This window comes from Vigna unguiculata, chromosome 1 (assembly GCF_037176805.1).
Source record: "Vigna unguiculata cultivar grain cowpea cultivar isolate G323 ecotype 2 chromosome 1, ASM3717680v1, whole genome shotgun sequence".
Lineage (NCBI taxonomy): Eukaryota > Viridiplantae > Streptophyta > Magnoliopsida > Fabales > Fabaceae > Vigna > Vigna unguiculata.
Genome location: NC_140792.1, coordinates 43,372,738 through 43,394,649, shown reverse-complemented (window position 1 = coordinate 43,394,649; position 21,912 = coordinate 43,372,738). Strand labels below are relative to the sequence as shown.

Genomic DNA, 21,912 nt, shown 5'->3' with positions numbered 1-21,912 from the left:
ATAAATTTAAACTAATTTACCATAAAGTTTAGATCGTGTCTAGTTGTTCTTTAATATAATAATATGGGAATGACAATAATGCATCAAGTTATTCTTAAATAAATTTACTCATGATTATATGGTCATTATTCTTTAAGACTAAAAGATTACATGTATTATACATGTTCAGTTAGTTACAAAGTAAAGATAAGGTGAAGTTAATGGAAAATCTCTTATAAAAAAAAATAATAATGACATGTTCTTAAGAGAAGTATTACTTTACAAGTGAAGATAATTACAAATTAATCTTCAAAAAGGAACACTCCTAAGTTTATTTGTGAAGATTGATTTAGGGCCTGTTCGTTTGTGAGGATGGTACTATTAAAATGAATTAGGGAGCGTGGATTGTTGAATTTATTGTATTCCATTGTATGAATTGAAACTGATTAGAGAGCCCATATTTAAGGGATGTGCGGGTTTTTCCATCCACCCTTTTATGAAAAGATTACAGAATAAAGAGGGTTATTTCTCCATTTTGCCCTCGCTTTTGACATGCGCGCACATGACAATATTCGTTTTGCTGAAATGATTCCTGAAAGATTCCTGCACCTCCTGAAAGATTCCCGAATTTATTCTTCTTCTAGCACGATTTAAACTGGTGCACACAGCGAACTGCTCCAAGGCTCTAAGGGCTGTTTGGTTTGGCTGTTTGGTTTTGTGAAGCAGAGATTTTGTGAAGCTCCGACATGTGAGTTATTTGGGGTGTGGTGGTGTGTTGTCTTGCGGGAGGGCGGTTAGCGGGGTGGTGGAGTGAGTGGTATTGGAGGTGGAGTGAGTGGTGTTGGAGTGAGTGGTGATAATGGTTGTGAGGGTGGTGAGGGAGGCACCGGTGCCCTCGCAGCTTGGAGTTTCTGAATGCACCGGTGTGGGCACCGGTGTTGGCAGTGTTGGTGCAGCCTGGGGTGGTGAGCGGATGGCACAAGTGAGGGTGGTGAGTGAGGTGTTCAGTGGCGGTGCGGTGGTGGTGAGGTGTTCTGCTGTGGGTTGGCACCGGTGGCACCGGTGTGGTGTTGTGTTCATGGAGTGATGGCACCGGTTACGTAACCGGTGCCTTGTTTCTAAAAGGGCGACACCGGTTACAACACCGGTGTCGTTGGTTTTTTTTTTTTTTTTTTTTTTACCTTTTTCTTAACTTCTTTTGACTTTTCTTTTAAATTTTTTTAACTTTTTTTAACATTATTTAACTTTAGTTTAAAATTTAATTATATAATTTCTTAAAAAGTTTAATTATATATTTTTTTTACATTCATAAAAATTTAATTTTTATTTTATTTTAAAATTTTATATAATTTTAATATTTTTTTTAATTCGTATTAATTAATTATAATTATTTTTATAACATCAAATTACAAAATCATTCTCTTTTTTACACAAGGGTATTATGGTAACTTAATAAATATATCTTATTTAACATATAATTTTATCTATCACATCAATCAAATCTTTCACTAACTTTTATAAAAATTATCTCCAAATCCACTCACTTTACCCTCTAAATCCACTCAAAAAAACACAAATATCCATCCACCTAAATCTACACAAATTCATCTTCACACTCTTCCCCATATCCATCTACACAAGGAACACACCCTTAGGGAGGAAATATGATAGATTTGAGTGAATTAGAAATAAGGGTTGTGTTGTTTTTTTGAAGGAATTTAAAAATGAAAGTGAGTAAATTTAGAAGGAAAGACTATGAGTGATTTGATTGATGTGATAAATTAAAAATTAAGTTTAATTGAAAAAAAACAAGATTATCAAATTGTCCTTGATATTGAAGGTGATCTAAAATTATATTTAGATGAGTTGGATTTATTTTATAAAAATATTTAAATGAATAAATATGAAAAAAATAATTATTTTAATAAAAACATAATAAAATACAATATATTTAAATTTTTTTTGTAAACAGTTTAGAAATTTGGAATATTAATTATTGTTGTAAGCATAATTTTAAAAGTTATATTTTTATATTATTATCATAATTATGCAAATTATTAGTGATGATTTGCGTCATTAATATACATAAACTAAGAAAACGTGGGCGCGAATCCACTTGAATTAAAAAAACAAAAAAACAAATAATGGAGGGTATATTATGATAATCTTACACAAATTACTTTCAAATATTTGTATGTGAGAGAAAATGAAAAAATAATGGAATCTCTGAATCCCTTAATTTCCTTCTATCTCTCAAAAACTTAAGTTACTCTCAAATCATTCCTCTCTCGTACCTTTAAATAGTAAATACTTTCAAATGAACACAGTATAAATTTATAACACTTCCTACATTATCGAACTTTCACAGCATATTTTTGAAAAATAAGTCACCTCTAAACTTTTATGAAAGCTTATTTGATAAAAAAATAGTTAAATTTTATACTATTAAAAAAATAAATAATCAAACTATTCTATTTAAGTAAATATAAATAATAAAATATTGATATTATTATTTTACATTTTCTGTAATGCGTTAACGTTACTTATTTATTTATTTTTCTTAATCATTGAGTATGATGAGCTAACGTAGAATTTGCAAAATTATTAAAAGATAAAATTTATCTTAATTAAAAAGTTTATATAAATAGGTTTCGAAATATGGAATTTATTATATTATAAATACATGCATAATTATATATATATATATATATATATATATATATATATATATATATATATATTAGGGATGACAATTAGGCCTGGCCCGCAGAAAAAACGCGGGCCGGGCCAAGGTAGTGAGCCCGCAGGCCCGTGCGGGTCCGACCTGCATAGGCTGGCTCGGGCTAGCTCGCGCGGGATGGCCCGTAAGCCTGCATAAAATTAAAAAAAAAACTTGTACTTGTATATATTAATTACTTCTTTTATGGACTCTTGCATTAACGTTTCAAATTCTTGTATAACTGAAAAAGACAAGTATTATGTAATTTTTCATGTGCTAAAATTTAAAGAATACATTGTGGATGTCATAGTATGAATATGATGAAAATGTTAAATTATCAATTTATCATCTAATTTCCCAAAGTCTTTACTTAATTTTGTGAACTTCTTAAAGTTTCCCAATTTTTAAACATTGAAAGTTTTATCATAAAAATAAAAAAAAATAAAAAAGCGGGCCGCCCCGCGGACCCGCGGACCAAGGAGTATGTGGGCCGGGTCGGGCCTAAACGGGACAGGCCTAAGCGGGCCACCCGTAATATATATATATATATATATATATATATATATATATATATATATATATATATATATATATAATATTATGCTTACTTTACATTATAATATTAGAAAAAGTTAACTATTAATGAGCTTATTTAGACCAATAATACTACAATAAACTCACTTGTTTTTTAAACATGATAATAAAAAAAAAAATTAATGTAGACTAATCATATTTTTAAGAATGACTTACGACAATTCAAACTTTCTTAATTAAACAAAAGTTATGTTTAAATATATCAAAATCATTCATTTTGATGGGTTATATCTTTTCATATATATGGTTTACAATCATAGTTATTGAGAGATTGTGATTCTATAGGATTATATGACATTAGTCTTACACATATACAAGACCTTTAATACTAATTTTACACAAAAACCTTAAGACAATAATGTTATAGACATTTATTCTTATACAGTGTTTAACTTTGTCTATTATATCTAATGTAGGACTTTTGACTCACATTTAGACTATTTTCGATAATCTCTCCTCAAGATTGAGTCTCTTGTTTTTTTTCTTTAGATACTCTAACGTGTACATATTTTGTAAAAATAGTTTTTGGACTCCTTGAGCACTTTCATTCTAAAACAGCAAACAAAAACAAATCAGAAACAATCGACATAGTAATAAGTGAATATTCTTATAGGGAGGGGAAGTGAGAGAAGCCCCAACAAAAGGTATTAATTTGTGGTCCTTTCCTATGTACTTGTTTTCTCTATGGTTTTTCCCTCCTTTCCGCTTCTCTTAACATGTGTCTTTTTAGTGAGTGGTGCACTTAAATAGTGTGCAATTATTTGTTGACAAGGCTCTTATCATAAAAGAAGGGGAAAAGTAAGAAAGGGAGATGAAAAAGAAGGTCTTGCTAAGTAACAGTTACCTTAAATAGAAAACATGTTTTCATGAAACATGTTAAAAACAAAAAAATATAGCCGGCTAATGAAAATGAAGTTGAATAAGGTGCAGGGAACAGAATCTACACATGTGCCTAAGATTCAAATGGTTTCTTCACACAACTCTTAACTATTTATAAACCCTTTATTTTCCCTTTAACATATTTTAATACTATAAAACTTCATGTACTTAAACAAAAGGAGATTACGGATTGAGTGTTTTAAGAACTAACAGTGGCAATAGTCAAATATTCATCATCACCACTTAATCATGAAATCCTGATAAGAACGTCAACAAAATCAAATATGAATAATTGGTGGTTTTTCAGCAGTGCCAGCTAAGCAAATTGCAATAGTTTCTATCTAAAAATCTATTGAAAATGTAACAATGCTGGTACGAAGTTGTTATGGTGAAAGCTAAATCCAAAGAGACGAGAAAAGTGGAAGAATATTCAGTATAAATAGGATTATGCCTTGTTCGCGTTGTAGGTGGATTTCTAGATGTGTGAATGTTTTCTTTTTTTAATGTACACACTCTTTGTACCATGCCATTTCTGAACCATCTGGTTTCATCGCTGAAATCGAAGTTTTATCCACTCATCTCTATGTTATTTCTAAAAACATAGACCAAGATTTTGTCAAATCAGTAAAAGAAAAGCTTAGTTTGAACCAATGTTTTTAAACTTAATTCATTTTTTTCTAAGATAAAGATAAAAATGAGATATTTCGAGATATGCTAGCATGATGCACTGTCAAATGCAAAATCATAGAACATAATATTTTAAAAGTGATAAGAAACTCAATTATTTAAATATTAAAATATTTTAGTATAAATAGTTTTGTTATAAACGAGTTTTATTGTTTTAAAACATACAATTTTCTTAAACTACTTTTTTAGAGTTATTTGACTTCTCTCTAAGGATTCTCATCACACTTGATTTTATATCTGAGACCGTATGAGTGTTCCTTGTGGCGAACTCTTCAATTGGACCAATCAGTTTCTCTGTTCGTGTAAGTAAGTTTCAATCCCTTTTTCTCAGTTTTCTTCTGTTTTCTGTTGCATATGAGACTTTTTTCACTTGCATGTGTGCTTTTAGTCTTTTATATTAGACTTTGTTGATCAGTGACACAATAGTATGTCCTGATCGTTCTTGTAATGTTTCTATGTGTAGATAGAACATCCAGTCGAGTTTGAAACAGTTTGGTGTTTTTAAATTTGTTTAAGCTAGATAATAGGTAAGGGAAGCTTGTTGTTATCTATATGCATGAATTTGATATGTTTTGATATTTTTGCATGCCTGTGTTTGATGGTGATTTGGTGATGAAAATGAGTTGTATGGTAAAACTTGTTGGTATGTATGATTTCAGTATTTTAGATTGTTTGATAAATGGTGAAATGTTGTTGTTTGATTTAGTGATGATCGGGAGAAATTAGAATTTTGAATATTTAATCAAATTGGTACCAACTATAATGTTTTAAAACCATTTTGAACCAAGATCATAAGAGAAGAGTACCAATTTGAATAAGGAAAGAAGATTATAAGAGAAGAGTACCATTTTGAATAAGGAAACAGGTCTAAAATCCCCAAATTCACAAAAAGTGTTGTCATATAATGTGGCGTTGAGCGACAGATTCATTATTGAGTGCCACATTTTTTCGAGGTGATTGACATTGAGCGTTGGCCAAGTGGCATTGAGCGTTGGTGACCACTATAGGTATGGGAGCATTTTAGCTTTAGGACGCTTAGCGGTGGCATGCTGATGTTCGTTTTTACGAGACAAATGCCAGATGCCCTTAATTGTTTGTTTTCATGTTTAGTTAGTTTAAATGATCTGTCGTTTGGTTCTAAGCATATTCTATGACTTTTATTATTATAATTTGAGGTGAAAACGTTGTTGTGGGTATGAATGATGATAATTGGTATGGAATGATGTGTGAACATGTGAAGTTATGATGCTTGAAGGGAATTCTTGGTTATGATATTGATAGTGTATGCCTTGATATAGTAGATGTCAGTAAGGAATATACCTTAAACTCTAATAATCATTCACACTCATAGAGTAGAATGGGTTATGTGGTGAGAGTAGCAGGAGATCCTAGTCTTGGGACGTATTGGGCCTTAGGTGTGAACATGATTAACCTTGTGTATTGAGGCTAGACTTTGAAGAGTCTAGGAACCATCACCGGTGCACACTTTTAATGAATTTTATATCAAGAACATGTATCCAGATAATTGAGTTTCTTGTCAACTATTGGATGAATTTAGGTAGTGATATGATTTATACTGTGTTTGAATGCTTTTGGCATGAGTTAATTATATATATATATATATATATATATATATATATATATGAATATTTTTTTGATACATTAGCTTATCTTGTTTTGTGATTGTGTTATTTGGTTTTGTTTTCTTCTTTTGCGATGATCACCTTATTGATGTGAGCAGATGAAGATATAGGTTTAGAGACACATATGGAGGATGAGGAGTTATCAGTTAGAGTAGTGAGAGATCTCAGAAAATTTTAGTATTGGTTAGTTTTTATATAAAGCTTGTTGGTTTAGTTTGAGTATATCAATGATATATTTTCATAGTCCTAACTTTTGGTAAGATTCTATTAATATATTTTATACACTGAATTAACTATTTTGAATATTATGGAAAAACGTTTTATTTTATTAATTTTAAAATGTTAAAATGAGATGTTATAACTGATATTACTGTGTCAATAACTTTAATTCAAAAGTATCATAAATAAATTTACATATTTAATAAATATTTGGTATAAAAATCTCATTATTTTTTGTAAAGTACCAATTAGCATTGGTAACTTTAAGAGATTTTAGAAACTTATTTGACTTGTTCATTTATATGGACTTGTTAATATTAATAAATATTATTATTTAATAACAATAAAATTTAAATCGAAGTAATAGAATACAAAAACTCAAATTACATTGATATAACTTCTATCAAATATTATATTATTAATAATGTTATATAAAAAGTAAATTTTGTTAACCTAACTATTTAATTATAATTTTTATATTAACATGACTATTCACGCTAAATTATAAAATTGAACGATAATAACAAAATATTAAAATTATCAATTTTTTAGTGTATTTTGAAAAGTATACATTATGTTGATTTTAATACACAAAAGCGAAATATAAAAGAATATTATATTAACATAGTTTACTGTAAATAAGATTTATGTGGAGGGAATTTATAATCTAAGAGTTAGTTTTGGAAAAGAAAAATCCAATTAAACATTTAAACAACGTAAGATTTAATAAAAGTTACATAGATGTTATATGATTTCTTCCATCACGTATATTTTAATATTTTAATATAATAAATATTTTATTTAACTTTGAATGTTGTGAAATCATGAAAACATATTTATGTATCATTTATTTAAGTTGCTTCACTGGCACCATTAAATTTTGAATTAGATTCTTAATATTTTGAAGTGATTCTAGAAAGATGACCAACATTAAGAAAATACGACAGAGTGCATGTATGAGTAAAATAATGGTTATGTTATAAAGAAAGCAAGTGTTTTTAAGAGCAGAAAAGGGTGATTGAGAGTGTCCCACAGATATGCATAAAAGTAGTGCAAGAAACGAAAGTGATAGATAACTTTAAGGTAGTTAAGTCAATTTGATTTTCAAAGGGCGTGAACGGTTAAACTTTTTGAGTGTTGGAAACAACAATTCTGTTCACTCTAGACAATTTTCTTGAGCAACCAAATTTTGTGAATACGAAAATGGTGCAATCAAAGGGTATGTATGTGTGTGTGTAACTAAAATAGTATAATGCTACCCACCCCTCTCATCATCTAATGGGCCAAACCACACCCTAATTCACAACTCAAGACACTCAACAAACAGGACCACATTGCCTCCTCAACTTGCATTACTCAGAATATTAAATGAAGGGACATTGCCACAAATGGAGAGGGTGGTGCTTAAAATATTGCCACCATCTTCTTGATTTGCACCATTCTATTTTGGGTTTTGGAAACTGAGAGATGAAGAGGAGAGTGAGGTAGAAAAGCATGTATAATCAATGTAAGATACTACAAAAGATCAGTGGCAGTTAGTGATGTTATAATTCATTGAAAAATATAATAATATTAAAGAAGGGGTCACATAGTACTAAAAGGAGGTGGTGGAGGGACCTTGGTGTGCATGAAAACCGAAGCTCATTGGCGTCTTATTTTCCATTACACTTGTACGCTTTCATCTCCTTTCTTTCCCTTCACTTCCACTTTCTCTCTCCTTTCTGTGCTTTTCTGCTTCATATTCTGCCGACATCGCTCCAACCTAATGGGGTTGCCTCTATTTCTGCGTAGGATTCCCTGTTGTTACTCCCTCTTCACTCTCTATAACCACTGAGTTTCACACGTTAGTCTCTCCCTTTTCTTTCTTCTACTTCTTGGACTTAACGGTTATTGTCAACTTCACTTTTCTGTTTCTTGGTCTGTCTCTGTCTTTTGTTTTTGCTTCTTCTTGTGGGAAACTCAGAACTTCGGTTTCTGGGTCTGTGGGTTTATGTATATACTTCGTATGTATGCTCATATCTGGTTTATTGTTTGTACTTTTCTGTTGGGATAGTTGTTGGGATGTGCTTTTCTTGATTGTAATTCCCATCTTACTTTTGTCTTCTTCTAATTATCTTCACTTTTGTGTCCCCTTTCAACCTCTAAAGTCTTCTGTTATTATTGCCATGGCTTTCTAGAATACTCTGATTAACTCTTTTTTTTTTTTTTTTTTGTGTTATTAGTATTATACTTGATTATTGGTAAGGCATGGAAATTGAAATTGTTTTTTGATGTATATTTCAATTCAGCTCCTCTCTCTGTTGATGTTTATGCTGAAGACTGAATATAACTCTGAGGTACATGCTATTTATGTACTGATTCTCCCCTCTTTTTCGATTTCTCTCTTGGAAAATTTGAGATTTTTGGAAACTGTATATTTGTATCTTCCCCTTGGCCTTATTATTGGTTGTTGTTCCATCCTTGCTTACAGGAAGTTTTTGTTTTTTTTGTTTTTTTCTACACACCAATACGATTAACTTAGAAATCATCTTGTGGGGGCGCATATGGCGATGCAAACTGTTTATCTGAAAGAACATGAAGGAAATGCCGCGAATTTTGTGGGGGCCTTGTCATCTGCAGGTTCAGGACCCTGGTGGGGTGGTTTTGGATCTCAAGGTGTTCATGGGGGTGAGTCTTGTGGCCAAATGAAACCCTTTTCATTGGAGCTTCCGAACTGCATAAACCATCATGCTGCCAATAAGCCTTCTGCAAGAGGAGCTGAACAAGTGTTGGGCAAAGGACACACAACTCAGTTTACCATCTTTCCAGGTATTTAATTGTGGCTGTAATTTAGTTACATGTGTTTTCACCAAAATAGTAATTCGAATTATTAACTGTTGATGGAGTTCTGAGTAACACACAGAGATATATATATCACTACAGCTAGTTCCTGTGCATCTTTTTGCGATAACATTTTGGGAGATGATTGTCATGATAAAGGAAAAGTTAATGATATCATAACTATGCTGGGAAAATCTAAAGGGAGAGGAGCTGCATATATCAGTTTAGGAGAGTGTTTATGAAAAATGTTGAAAATTCATTCAACGTGTCAATCTACCAAATATTTCTAATAAGGTTTGATTCCTCAAAATGTACAAACACATACTTTATTGCACATAGTCTGAGAAATCAAAGAAAAAGCAAAAAGTTATTCTTTTCTTCTTAGACTTTGGATGCAAACAAAGGAAGCTTGATGTTCAGAATGGTGGGTCAGGATCACCACAAGGAAATAAATTATACATTTGAAAGATCTAAGGACTTCAACTTAATTTTTCTTCTTGATTTACTAACGTTAGAGTGTGGTGAGTTTTGCTTATTGATTTGAACTGGTGAAATTAAAATAGAAAATTGCTTCACTGAAAACATTGCAGACGAGACTTTAGAGTTTACCCCTATTCTCAATGAAATAAAAAGGTTAACGTACTCACACCGTCTCCGTAGTATAGTATATAGTATCTCTCCGAACTCAATTAAGCTTTTTACAGTCCAAATTCCTTTAAAAAGCCTCTTATAATATTCTAATAATGCAAAATGGTTCACACTGCAGTTCAATAGTTTCACTCGAAATAAGGAATAAACCCAATTGACATGGTTGATTACCATTGTTGGAAAACTGTAGGGATTTTCTCAAATGGTTTTAACATTTAACAGTGGGAACAAACCATTGATTTGAAAAAGATTGTGTACAGTATTTCAGTACTTAATTAGCTTCAATTTTGAGTAAACCGCTTTCCACAGGAACCTCAAGAGATTGCTGTTGTATTTCGTAAGCTAAGATAGTCAATATGTTTAGCTGATATGGGTTGAAAAGGAAGACCATCAATAAGATATATCAACTCAGACTTTCATACACCGTTGGAAGTCCCAAGTCCCACATCGACTAGAGAAAAATCCAATTCACAATATATAAGTGGGTACAATCTCACCTTACAAGCTGGTTCTGTGGGGTTGGGATAGGCTTAAAACCCACTTCTAATATGGTATCAAAGCCAAGTTAGATCCTAGCGAGTTTTCTTTAAATATTTTGTTTCACCGGATATCAAGTCGCTAACAGAGTACCCCATGTACAATTCTCACCTTATAAGTCCGTATCCTTTTAGGTGCATGTGCTAGCTTCCAACGCGCTTGAAACTGGATTTTTGTGGCTTAAATTCTGAAACTAAAATTATATCACGGACTCCAGTGATTGTTTAGAAAACTACTCTGCTTTTTGTTTTTCATTTGTTAGAAGTGACAGTGTTTTGTGTACTTGACACATAAACTTTCCTTTGGGTAACCATTAAGACGTTTCTTCCTCAGATGATTGTAAAATGTCAGATGATGCGCAAACGCTTCAGACAACCATATCACTGCAGCCATCACTAGCTGACTCTCACTCTCGTTTTGAGATAGGATTTAGTCAGCCCATGGTAAAATCTTCTCTCACTTTGATATTTTAGCATTTCTTATTTGTGTGATTAAACATATTTTGCTTCTGCTTGGTATCCTTCCCTTTGTAGATATGTGCAAAATATCCTTATACGGATCAATTTTATGGGCTCTTCTCAGCTTATGCACCTCAAATTTCGGTCTGTCTTTTACTTCAGCAACCTTCTTTATACTCTCATCTTGATCTTGCCTTTAGTTTTCATTTGGTAGTATAGTGTAATCTTTCTCTGTTTTCTAAATCATCTGCAACAATTCAGGGACGTATAATGCTGCCACTTAACATGACATCTGATGATGGACCAATTTACGTAAATGCTAAGCAGTACCATGGAATCATTAGGCGTAGGCAGTCCCGTGCCAAAGCTGTACTTCATCACAAATTGACTAAACGTCGCAAGGTAACACAAATATTTTTTCATCTTATACTAATAATCAACATTTTTTAGCCTCAGCCTCACTGGCCTTGAAACAAAGTAGATATGACTTATGATAGGGTCGCTGGCCTAACTTTTGTAGAAAGTGATGAATTGTTTCTTTTAAGTAACAAAGGCCATATATAGAGCATTTGTTAGGTACATTCTGCAGCTATCATAATTTTTCAAATGTTATGATTCACAGTTCAAAACCTACCATTCGATTGGATTTGACTATTTATCAGTTTATATCATAAGATGAACCTTACGTGACTTTGTATCACAGTAACCCTTAAGGTGTTTCTGTAGTTATTTGATTAGTAAATCTGTCTTACAGCCTTATATGCATGAATCACGCCATCTCCATGCAATGCGGCGACCAAGAGGATGTGGAGGTCGCTTCTTGAACACCAGGAAATCTGGTAATGGAAATGGCAAAACTGACAATGAAGTGCATGAAACTGTTGGTGAACAATTTCATTCCGGGGGTTCTCAGAGTTCTGAATTCCTTCAGTCTGAGGCTGGAACTTTGAATTCATCAAAAGAGACTAATGGCAGCAGTCCAAATATTTCTGGCTCAGAAGTGACTAGCATGTATTCGCACAGATTTTCCCTCAATCATTTTGGATCTTCTGTCCACACTCTTGTAGACATGATAGATGGTGGGCGTGGAATGATCATACCCCCCAAATGGGCTGCAGCAGCAGGAAACTGCTGCAACCTTAAAGTCTGACAGAAAAAGAAAGAAGGGTGGGTTTGGTTCAGTGCTGCATCAAACCCATCCTTCATGAGACCAGATGAAGAAGCTTTGTTTCAGTTGGGTGTGTTGACTGTGACAAGTTTCGTTGTGTAGGATCGTCCTAACATCTGGTCTAGGCAATCCATCCTTGGCTCATATACTTTGGCAATCCATCCTTGGCTCATTTAGGCAACTCATCCTTGGCTCAATGTACCTGTACTAATTTGTCTTTGTGCATGGGAGTAGAGTGTCTTTGGCATGCTACAAACTAAAGACTTCATACCCTGATGGAGAAGACAACTGTGTGTCTTTGTGTGAAAATAAAACCATGAAACTCTAGTTATGTGTGTTTCTGCCAAGTCTAAACTTGGTTTTGTACTTTGTATTTTGTATTTAGGAACTATGTATTTGCAGAACTTTGACCTGTGGTCTTTGTTAAAACAAGGCACTGGTGTTGTGATAAAATTTCCATCGTGACTTCTGGTTCGGTTCAGTGTTTCAAGATTTCCTTTGAGAAGAAAAAGAAACATGGCTTGTTAGATGCAACAGTAAAACTTGTGTTTTGCTCAGTGTAATTCGATTTTCATTCTTGTAATGATTTTTAGTTTAAGGAAATTTAGCTGGAATTTTGACTTTCTAATTTTGGGGACGTAATAGTTCAGACTTTGCTAAAAAATAGTTTTCCTTTGCTAAATCACCACCTCCTACGCACCCGCCAAACAAATTACTCCCACAACTTCCTTTGAGATTTGAACTATTCGTGCTTTATTGTTTTAATTTATCAGCTAATTGTCATAATATTTATTATTTCATATTTAAATTTGTTTTCAACCATTACATCCAACTACTAAGATTATCTATCAAAGGCCATATATTGTTCAAATTTTAAATTTTTCATAATTCTATTATTTTTATAGTAATTATATTACAAAGAAATTCAAAAAAAATTTTATTAGTCAAAAGTATAAAAATGAATGATAATTGATGCATAAAACTTGAACTATAGTACTGACATATTACATTTTTCAAAGAAATACCTAAATCAATTCGGAAACTAATTTCATAAAAACATTGAATATTCCACAATAACGAAACCATGCAAAATGGAAACAGGGATCTTTATTTTAATTTTGAAGTAAAAAATTAAAAAAGAAAAAAAAAATGGATGAAAGGAAGTGAGAGTAACATCTGGAAGTGTCCCCAAGCAAAGGAATCTTATCCTGCTAAGTAACTCTGCAGGAATAACAATAGGTGTCACTTCACTTCCAATTCCATACTCAATTCTGAAAAAGCAACCATTTTTCTCTCTCACACACTAAATGGCTGCTGCAGCTTCTTTTTCCTCTTCTATCTGCAACAGAATATACAACCTTTCCCTCACCCACTCTTCCATTTCACGCACCTCCAACTTCCCTCAGAGACCCATTTTCCAAAAACCACTCAATCTTAACCACAAGTCCCAAAATTTCAGTCTTTCATTTCTCCCACTTCATCGTCTGTCCCCACCGTCCGCCACCTTCGATGGGTCGGAAGTGGGTCAAGACATCACAGAGTCCCGACAAGACGAACCGGTAACAGAAACCTCTGAAAAAACAGAACAAGAGGCAGAGCAAAAGGTTTCAGACTCGAACGATAACGAGGCCGGGAGGCTCTATATTGGAAACTTGCCATATTCAATTACTAATTCCCAATTGGAAGAGCTCTTTGGAGAAGCTGGCACCGTGCTGTCTGTTGAGGTTTCCTCTTTTCACCATTTTTATTGTCCCTTTTTTTCATCCTTTGTGCTTATTTTTCTCCTTGATCGATGGATTTAAGGTATTTATGGTGCAATCTAATGCTGGTCCGTACCATGTTTCTTTTGATTCAATTTTATAGATTGTGTATGATCGTGTCACGAGTAGAAGCAGGGGATTCGCATTTGTTACAATGGCAAGCGTAGAAGATGCTAAAGAGGCAATTCGAATGTTTGATGGCTCTGTAAGTTTCAGTACATTACCTGCTATATAATTTTGTTATTGAAAGATGCTAGTAAAACACCCTCTACACTCCAATTCATGTAGGTCTTATTCTCCATTTAGCAGGTTTCATTCCCAAACTAGTGAACACTTGAATTACAATCAATAGGTGAAAATATGCTGCAAAGAGTGTTAGTGAGAGTGTATCATTAGAATTGCTGAGTTGGTATTAGCTCTTGCATCCTTATAAAAAGCAATACTCAAATTATTTTATTAAAAGCTTTGATCACATCTGATCTTTCTAATATAATTATGACCTGAATGCTAATATTGATTTTTTTTATCAGAAAAAAATGAATAAATTAAAGAAAATAGAGTATTTGGAGTACTCTAACCTTCTACAAAAAGAGTTACATATTTTAGAGGTACCTATATTAACAAAGGGTTGAAGAAGAGACCAATATGTTAGTCTAATATTACAATAATCTATAATTGCATAAATGTTATAGCATGACAGACATATGTACTAATGGAATAATTTTTCAAACCTTGCCATTTCATATTAATCTAGAAGAGAGGTTACAGAATCACAGAATTATGCTCCTCATATTCATATTAATCTAGAAGAGAGGTTACAGAATCACATGAAATTATGCTCTTAATATGATATTATGCTAACGTAATGGACATAATGGCATTTTCCTATACCTTGTTTAACCTATTGCAACATTATCCCTTATATCTGCATATGCTTTTTGTCATCCAATTTTATTCTTGCAGTAGAGGAGTTGTATTATCCTTTTGTCATTCCATATCATTGATGAGTGTTTGGTTGAGCAGCAAGTTGGTGGTAGGACTGCAAAGGTGAACTTCCCAGAGGTACCGAAAGGTGGGGAAAGATTGGTAATGGCGGCAAGAGTGAGGAACAACAACAGAGGCTTTGTAGACAGCCCTTACAAGATATATTGTGGAAACCTTGGGTGGGGAGTGAACTCACAGAGTCTTAGAGAAGCTTTTGCTGAGCAGCCAGGTGTATTGAGTGCCAAGGTCGTCTATGAGAAGGACAGTGGAAGATCTCGAGGTTTCGGCTTTGTTTCTTTTACCACTGCCGAGTCTGCAGCAGCTGCCTTGGACTTCATGAATGGTGTGGTAAGAACATTTTCGGTACATCAATTTTGCAATTTCAACTTCATCCTTCTGATGTAATGATACGTTTTTCAGGAAGTACAAGGTCGCCCTTTGCGGTTGAATATGGCTGAAACTAGGACAGCATCATCTCCACCAGTAATCGGGGAAGATTCAGGAATCAATGTTGAAAGCTCGGAATTGGTCTCGAGTGCCAGAACATAAGGAAATTTAATCGATCAAAATTTTGCCCGCAAAATTCACTCGGCAAATTTCCTGTCAATTTGCCAGTCATATCGGTATGAAGTAAGTAGATCCTCAGGCAGTTGTGAAATGTATTTTTTATTGAACGAGTAACGATCATATGTGTATGGTATGGGGGTCCATGTTAATTATACAGTTTGTAATTATGAAAGTCTAGCTTTCAGAGTTTGGTCAACTAATAATTTATTCAAGCGAATTCTTTTTTAAGTCCTAAACTGTTTGTTGAGGGTGAGATAATGATAACATGGAAGCCAAGGCGACAGATTAGAGCCACTAATTCGCTACGAGTGCTAGCTGAAAGCAGGAAAGCATCTTGGCTCCGAATGTTAAAGGCAATAACTCCTCGCACCAGCTTCCATTTAAAGCAAGTGATTAATTCAAGTTATTTCTATATCGTCATTACTTTGTTCATAATTTTTTATAGCACCAAGACTGATGATTACCAAGTAACCCAGATGTTTGGCATGAGAATGATTCGCAACTTCTTTAGGGTAAACTTTATAATCAACTGTAGTAAAATTTATATATAAATGTATAAATCCAAATGAAAAATAAAATACTTGATATTAAAGCTATTAAAGATGATAAATGGATTTGTTCAAAACAAATAACCTAATTGACCCGAATTCTCAATGGACTGTTACTTTTAAATATGATATACAGTCCTGCATTTGAATCAAGATTTTGACCTTTTTAAGCAGTAAAAACAATTAAAAGAAAAATTAAAATTATTATATATTTTAAAATTTTAGTAACATTAATAAAATTAATTTTGATTTTAGATATAATGACTACAAATAGAAATTATAATTATAATACATACGTATGTTTAAATAAAAGTACAACTTTTAAACTTATTTTTTAAAGCGATTCAACCTAAATCCATTGAGATTGTGCGATACAGGAAGCAGATAAAAAAATGATGTGATTCGTTTTAAGCAAATCTGATACCGATTCATTCCCTCTTGATAGCTCTGCTCGATATCACATTTTCAGACGAAACTCCATCATTGTCAACAACAGGTTTTATGATTAGTTAATTTAATAACTTTTTGAAACAAAACATGGTATGACGATGACAGTGACTGTTGCATCATCTTACACCAGGCTTGAGCAGTTGAACTCATACTGACTTTAAAAAAAATGAAAAGCAACAAAAATGTTTGGAGGCAGCACTTAGGGGACTGCAGACCCACCACCAATCAGCCTAATCAGCCTCGATTGATTTACTTCTTGACATGAAATCCAATAAAAACATATCCACTACATACGGCATATAGAATCCAATTGGCTTCTGGTTTAGTACCATAGTTTCTTTCTTCAGATTATAAGCTCATTAAAATAGAATGCAATAATTTGTCATACACTCTCATCAGATCGACCTCTGGGAATCAGTTCTGATTTGTCACTTCCCAAAGAGGACTGGAATTTCAAGGACACTTAGCTTTCTCAAGAAAAATGCAGATATGGGTTACCAAACAGCTCCGAAGAAAAGCAAAGGTCAAGTTACTAGCAGGTCTGTTTAAGAAGAATTGCCGCCAGCTAGTAGAGCATCAGCTGCAGAATCCAAGTCATGAGGGAAAAAAATCCTGCAAAGCAATATTTTTATTGGAGCTCCACAGCGCATATTACGAAAATATACACATGCACACGCACATCCAACAGAATAACAACAGAGATAGTCCATATGGCAACGAGTCACGAGCAAATTAGGCAAGCAGCATGGCATTCAAAATCAGTAGATGTTATTCTAGTACTTGTCCGAGACGCTTCCCATCAATCAAGACTTTAACCATCTAACAACTTAGCAATAAGTTAAGTTCAATTTTTTGAAAAAGAAAAATATGCATGAGATCAATCGACCGAGACAAATTTGGCCAAGTCTAATGTAAATGGATGACCTAGATTTTTATTTCCACCTTCTTCCTATGATTACCATACGCATACAATATGAGCATCAGATACAATACACAATGAAATACCAACAACATACTCTCTAACACAATCTTTTGAATATGCCATCTCCCATTTACTGGAAATTATTGAAATCATGAGTTTTGATGGGTCTCATCCCACATTTAATGATTCTCTCTCCCAACTTTTGCGATTGTAAATTTTTTTAACTACACAAGTGTGCATGTTAGAGAGTATTGCTAGAACTTTCCCTATATATATTTAATACGATGATATATCAATTCTTAAGAGATGTAAAGTTTAGAATACATATTCAAAAATCTCAAATTAACAACATACTTCATTCTGCCATTGCAAAAGAAACAAGTTAAATCATAAAATTGGTTTATAAGCATTTTTATTTTGAAAAGATGAATTATACGTTCATGGAAGTACTGAGACATTGGACACTGGTGGAGTCATGGATGGATACACACGACATAACTTTGATGCTGCTAGAAATCTTGAAATGGAATCTTTGTTTCTTGAAGAACCAGAGATAATTACAGAAGTTATCCCCTTTCTAGATGATGCTCAACGAGAAAATAAAATTGATACTATTCTATTTCTGGAAATTAAGAAATTACTTATAATTTCTGTTTTATAGTTGGTAATGTATAAGTATTTTTTGTTTGGATTTTCGGAAGACATTTATTTACAATTTTTATTTTATATTTACCATGTTTAAGAAGTATCTCTTAATTTGATTATTTTCAATACGAAGTACTATACATATCATATCCTATACTTTTCAAGAATTGACATATTGGTGTATTAGATGAGTCATATCTGATACAGTTGTATCTGTGCATGATCAAAGGCTAGTAATTCCACAAGTTCTTACTTCCATCAGTAACAGACCCAAGTCTAGAGACAAGCTATGTTACCTGCAAGTGTTATGGTATATTGTTCTGCTGAGGTTAGCCACGTCATTGATGCCTTTACAGCCAGCGACAACTTCAAGAACTTGCCTGGAAAATTGCAATCATGATTATTTGAAGAAGAGGTATAATTCTATGCATAATGTTAAATTCATTTAGTTTTTAAGTATAGGATAGTCTTAACGTAACAAGAAGGACAAAACTAGCAAATCATGCCGAGGGTTTCAATTCTAGCAAACTTGAATATTGATTTCCTAACTACAGTTACATTCAATAGAAGATATTCCTTGCGACTATGGTACCAAAGCCATATTGAAGCAGTTAATAAACTAGGAAGTTGTCACAAGCCAGCTTAAACAAAACCATGCCACTTACTTAACTAAACAAGGTTCATTACGGCCTTTAACAATGCACTCCGGATCATACTTCTCTTTCTTCTTAGAAGGCCATGTAGATTTAACAAAACCAATTCCTGCATGAGTATTCTTGATTTCACAGTATGGTGAGTCTGTCTCAATCATCATTCTCTCAATAGGTATACCCTTAACAACATCAAGGTTCTCAGTTGTCTTCAGAGAGCACCCATTTATGCCTGCCACAGAACCAAGGTAATATTGATGAGATTTAATTGGATTTCTAGTACTCAATCACTCAATCATCACAATCCAATATCTGAAACAGAAATTTTGTGCAACTTTTAACCAAGGAAAGTTAAACACACCAATATCCTCCACAGAAATACGTAATTAGCCTTTACACATTGCACTTTTTACGTTTATTTTTATGTTTCCTTTTCTTTTTTTAGTATCCAAATATCAGAACCAATGATGTGAAAACAGAAATCTTTCTCAAGGTATATTCATCTTTTTATCTCAACAAAATTGCAATTAGAACAATAAAATCCTATCTTTGAAAAGGAAAAGCCTAATATCAGTATCAGACATATCAAGGTAACTTCAAATTGGTCAAAAATAATCCTTCAAAAGGTGGACTTACCTATATACATTTTATCAAATGAGAGAAGCTTAATGCTATCATCCATACTACCAGTAAATGAATGGGTGACTCCGGCGGTGAACCTGATGTACAAGTAAAAATGGTTAGTACAATTTACATTTTGAATTGCTTATCTTATAAAATACAAGCTATAGAATAAAACACATGCTCTGACGTATATTAAGCTCAAAAATATGGGTAAACAAGATAAAAAAAAATTCAATGTTATTTATTCTTTTTTTGCGAACAATGTTTGTATCATGTTTGTCAAAGGCCTCAATGTTGCAAGTTGCCTATAAGGGGATCTTAAACCGTTTATATCTATTTTCCCCTTCATTCCTGAAATTGAAAGCAGAAATACAACAGCCTAGGATGGGAATGGTACCGTCAACTCTCACAATTAAATTCATCTTCACAATATAAATAGAATGATAAGCTAACCACAAAATAAACTAAAGCAGCGGGATTAGAACATTATTAATTTCAAAACCTTGAGATCCAGCAATCGCACCTGTCCTTATTTTTCTCCACTATTTCACAGAAATCTGCAGCAGCTTCTCGCATGTGCAAAAACATAGGCAGTTTTGTGATATATGCTAATTCAAATTGCTTCTCGAAATACCTTGCTTTCACAGATAAAAAATATATATATGATTTGTTCATGATTTTAATATATTACAAAAATCAATAAAAGAGAAAAAGAATTGGACGCATATCTAATTGAGACTATGGTGAGAATGCATACTTCTTTTGAATCTCTGCTGGGCAAAAATGAAGCCTATCATAGTCCAATCCACATTCTCCAATAGCAACCACCTTGCATATGAAGAAAAGTAAAAATAATATGACAGTTATTTCTAAATACTTGGGTAGTTTCTGAACTAGAATAGAACACAAGTCCTGCAACTATATGAGAATAACATACACAGTGACAATGTTTAGTGAGCATGTTTACTACAAATGAGACGGAATTCAACTATGAAGATCTGAGATATCTAGTTAAAAGTTAGAGATGTTTGATAGTTGTCTTACCACAAATGTATAACCATACCTTTCCTTTCTGAATTCCGTCTTTAGCCAAGGACAAAAGAGCTTGAAAATGCTTTTCTGGATCTCCACTCTCCTCAAATTCCTGAACCAATACACTAAGTCAAGTTTACAAACACTTCCACAGAAGAGTTCCTAAAGGTGAAAAACAACCTTGCATCGTGTTGGATGCACACCAACGGTGCAGAAAAGTCTTCCTATACTTGATCAATAAATCATCAAATTAGTGAAAGTCCACATTCTTCACTTGAAAGTCATCAAGAGAAAGCAATGTTAATAAAACAAACCATCTGTTTCTGCAATAGCGAGCGCTTCCCTTGATTCTTCAAGAGACCCACCAGTTACCTGCAACACAAAAAGCAAGTCCTAACTAACCATAAACTATTCAAACATAAACACAGTTCATATTGTATGTTATCAAAATGGTGTCGAAAAATCCTTTGTCCAATCAACAGCTTTAAAATACCCAAAGCATCTCTCCTTGTCCCAATTGAAACATATAATATCTTCTTCAACTTTCAATTTCATAAATCTGAATTTCTCTTAATTTGATCAAATAATGATTAAAGCAAAACTAACATTCGTAATAAAACTTGACATTACAGAAAGGTTGGTTGAGAAATGCGGCACATTACAATAATTCGGGTAACGCCAGCAGCCCAAGCCCTGTTCAAAACGGTTGCAATATCGGAGACGTGACATTGCTTGCCATGGTATATTCCCTTGAACATGCCGTCTGCAGTTTTTGGAATTAGATAGAGAATATACGAATGAAGAACATAAAATGTTTGATGAAATGCCTCACCGGTGAAATTGACGGCTATATCTGGATTTGAGTTCGTTGGAGAGAAAATAAATTGTTAGTTCATTTGAGTTAAAATCTGAATCGAAAGCAAAGTGCGGAAGCCTGTTAGTTACCTATCATTCGAATGCCTGCCATGGTTGGTTGGCTTGCCTCGCTCAACAGTGAGGTGCAAGTGGAGTAAGTACTGGTTCGTTGATAATTGGGGCTGGCGGGCTGCCCTTTTATACGCTGTGCCCAATTTCCATTCTATCACTTTTTATTATTATTATTATTATTATTATTATTATTATTATCATAAATACATCTTTCTATTTTTATTATCGTATAAACATTTGTATCTATTATTTAAAGTAATTTAGTAATGGATATTATATTTTAACCCTTTATTTTTATCATTTTTAATTTATTATTTCAATTATTATTAAATTATTTATTTTAATTTCTTTTAGTAATATGATAATCTAATAATAATTAAAAAATAAGTTAAAAATGGATAAAAAAATTGATTAAAATACGATTATCCTCTTGCAATACTCATTTAGAAGTT

General features: G+C 33.0%; 3 protein-coding genes across 7 annotated transcripts; 2 read left to right on the top strand and 1 right to left on the bottom strand.

The window, feature by feature from the left end:
• The first annotated feature begins 8,274 nt into the window (after window positions 1-8,274).
• LOC114178583 (nuclear transcription factor Y subunit A-10-like) lies at window positions 8,275-12,826 on the top strand. 3 transcript variants are annotated; one of them, XM_085673922.1, is made up of 7 exons: window positions 8,275-8,390; window positions 9,009-9,056; window positions 9,242-9,528; window positions 11,059-11,168; window positions 11,259-11,327; window positions 11,445-11,585; window positions 11,938-12,826. In XM_085673922.1, the coding sequence occupies exons 3-7, from the start codon at window positions 9,264-9,266 to the stop codon at window positions 12,331-12,333; spliced, it is 981 nt and encodes a 326-aa protein (XP_085530048.1). In that variant the 5' UTR covers window positions 8,275-8,390; window positions 9,009-9,056; window positions 9,242-9,263; the 3' UTR covers window positions 12,334-12,826. The 3 variants fall into 3 exon arrangements, with proteins under 3 accessions (XP_085530048.1, XP_027920387.2, XP_085530051.1); XM_028064586.2 differs by having other exon boundaries at window positions 8,333-8,563; XM_085673925.1 differs by lacking the exon at window positions 8,275-8,390 and adding an exon at window positions 8,619-8,637.
• Window positions 12,827-13,571: 745 nt separating this feature from the next.
• Window positions 13,572-15,890, top strand: CP33 (chloroplast RNA-binding protein 33). Its single transcript, XM_028064598.2, has 4 exons — window positions 13,572-14,075; window positions 14,215-14,316; window positions 15,135-15,443; window positions 15,516-15,890. The coding sequence occupies exons 1-4, from the start codon at window positions 13,659-13,661 to the stop codon at window positions 15,642-15,644; spliced, it is 957 nt and encodes a 318-aa protein (XP_027920399.2). The 5' UTR covers window positions 13,572-13,658; the 3' UTR covers window positions 15,645-15,890.
• A 955-nt stretch (window positions 15,891-16,845) lies between these two features.
• On the bottom strand, window positions 16,846-21,573 carry LOC114175783 (TatD related DNase). 3 transcript variants are annotated; one of them, XM_028060585.2, is made up of 12 exons: window positions 21,479-21,573; window positions 21,366-21,386; window positions 21,196-21,296; window positions 20,848-20,905; window positions 20,714-20,757; window positions 20,565-20,645; window positions 20,259-20,329; window positions 20,025-20,135; window positions 19,514-19,596; window positions 18,893-19,109; window positions 18,524-18,607; window positions 16,846-17,272 (listed from the first exon to the last, which is right to left on the bottom strand). In XM_028060585.2, the coding sequence occupies exons 1-12, from the start codon at window positions 21,498-21,500 to the stop codon at window positions 17,206-17,208; spliced, it is 960 nt and encodes a 319-aa protein (XP_027916386.1). In that variant the 5' UTR covers window positions 21,501-21,573; the 3' UTR covers window positions 16,846-17,205. The 3 variants fall into 3 exon arrangements, with proteins under 3 accessions (XP_027916386.1, XP_085530043.1, XP_085530045.1); XM_085673917.1 differs by having other exon boundaries at window positions 20,546-20,645; window positions 21,479-21,550; XM_085673919.1 differs by lacking the exons at window positions 21,196-21,296; window positions 21,366-21,386; window positions 21,479-21,573 and adding an exon at window positions 21,140-21,157 and having other exon boundaries at window positions 20,546-20,645.
• Between the last annotated feature and the right edge of the window lie 339 nt (window positions 21,574-21,912).

Coding starts and splice junctions, on each gene's coding strand:
- LOC114175783 (XM_028060585.2), bottom strand. CDS start 21,500: ATGGCAGGCATTCGAATGATAG. Junction 20,646..20,713: donor TGCATCCAACACGATGCAAG/GTTGTTTTTCAC, acceptor GTATTGGTTCAG/GAATTTGAGGAGAGTGGAGA. Junction 19,597..20,024: donor GTGGAGAAAAATAAGGACAG/GTGCGATTGCTG, acceptor CTTGTACATCAG/GTTCACCGCCGGAGTCACCC.
- CP33 (XM_028064598.2), top strand. CDS start 13,659: ATGGCTGCTGCAGCTTCTTTTTCCTCTTCTATCTGCAACAGAATATAC. Junction 14,076..14,214: donor GCACCGTGCTGTCTGTTGAG/GTTTCCTCTTTT, acceptor TCAATTTTATAG/ATTGTGTATGATCGTGTCAC. Junction 15,444..15,515: donor TGGACTTCATGAATGGTGTG/GTAAGAACATTT, acceptor TACGTTTTTCAG/GAAGTACAAGGTCGCCCTTT.
- LOC114178583 (XM_085673922.1), top strand. CDS start 9,264: ATGGCGATGCAAACTGTTTATCTGAAAGAACATGAAGGAAATGCCGCG. Junction 9,529..11,058: donor TCAGTTTACCATCTTTCCAG/GTATTTAATTGT, acceptor TTTCTTCCTCAG/ATGATTGTAAAATGTCAGAT. Junction 11,586..11,937: donor AATTGACTAAACGTCGCAAG/GTAACACAAATA, acceptor TCTGTCTTACAG/CCTTATATGCATGAATCACG.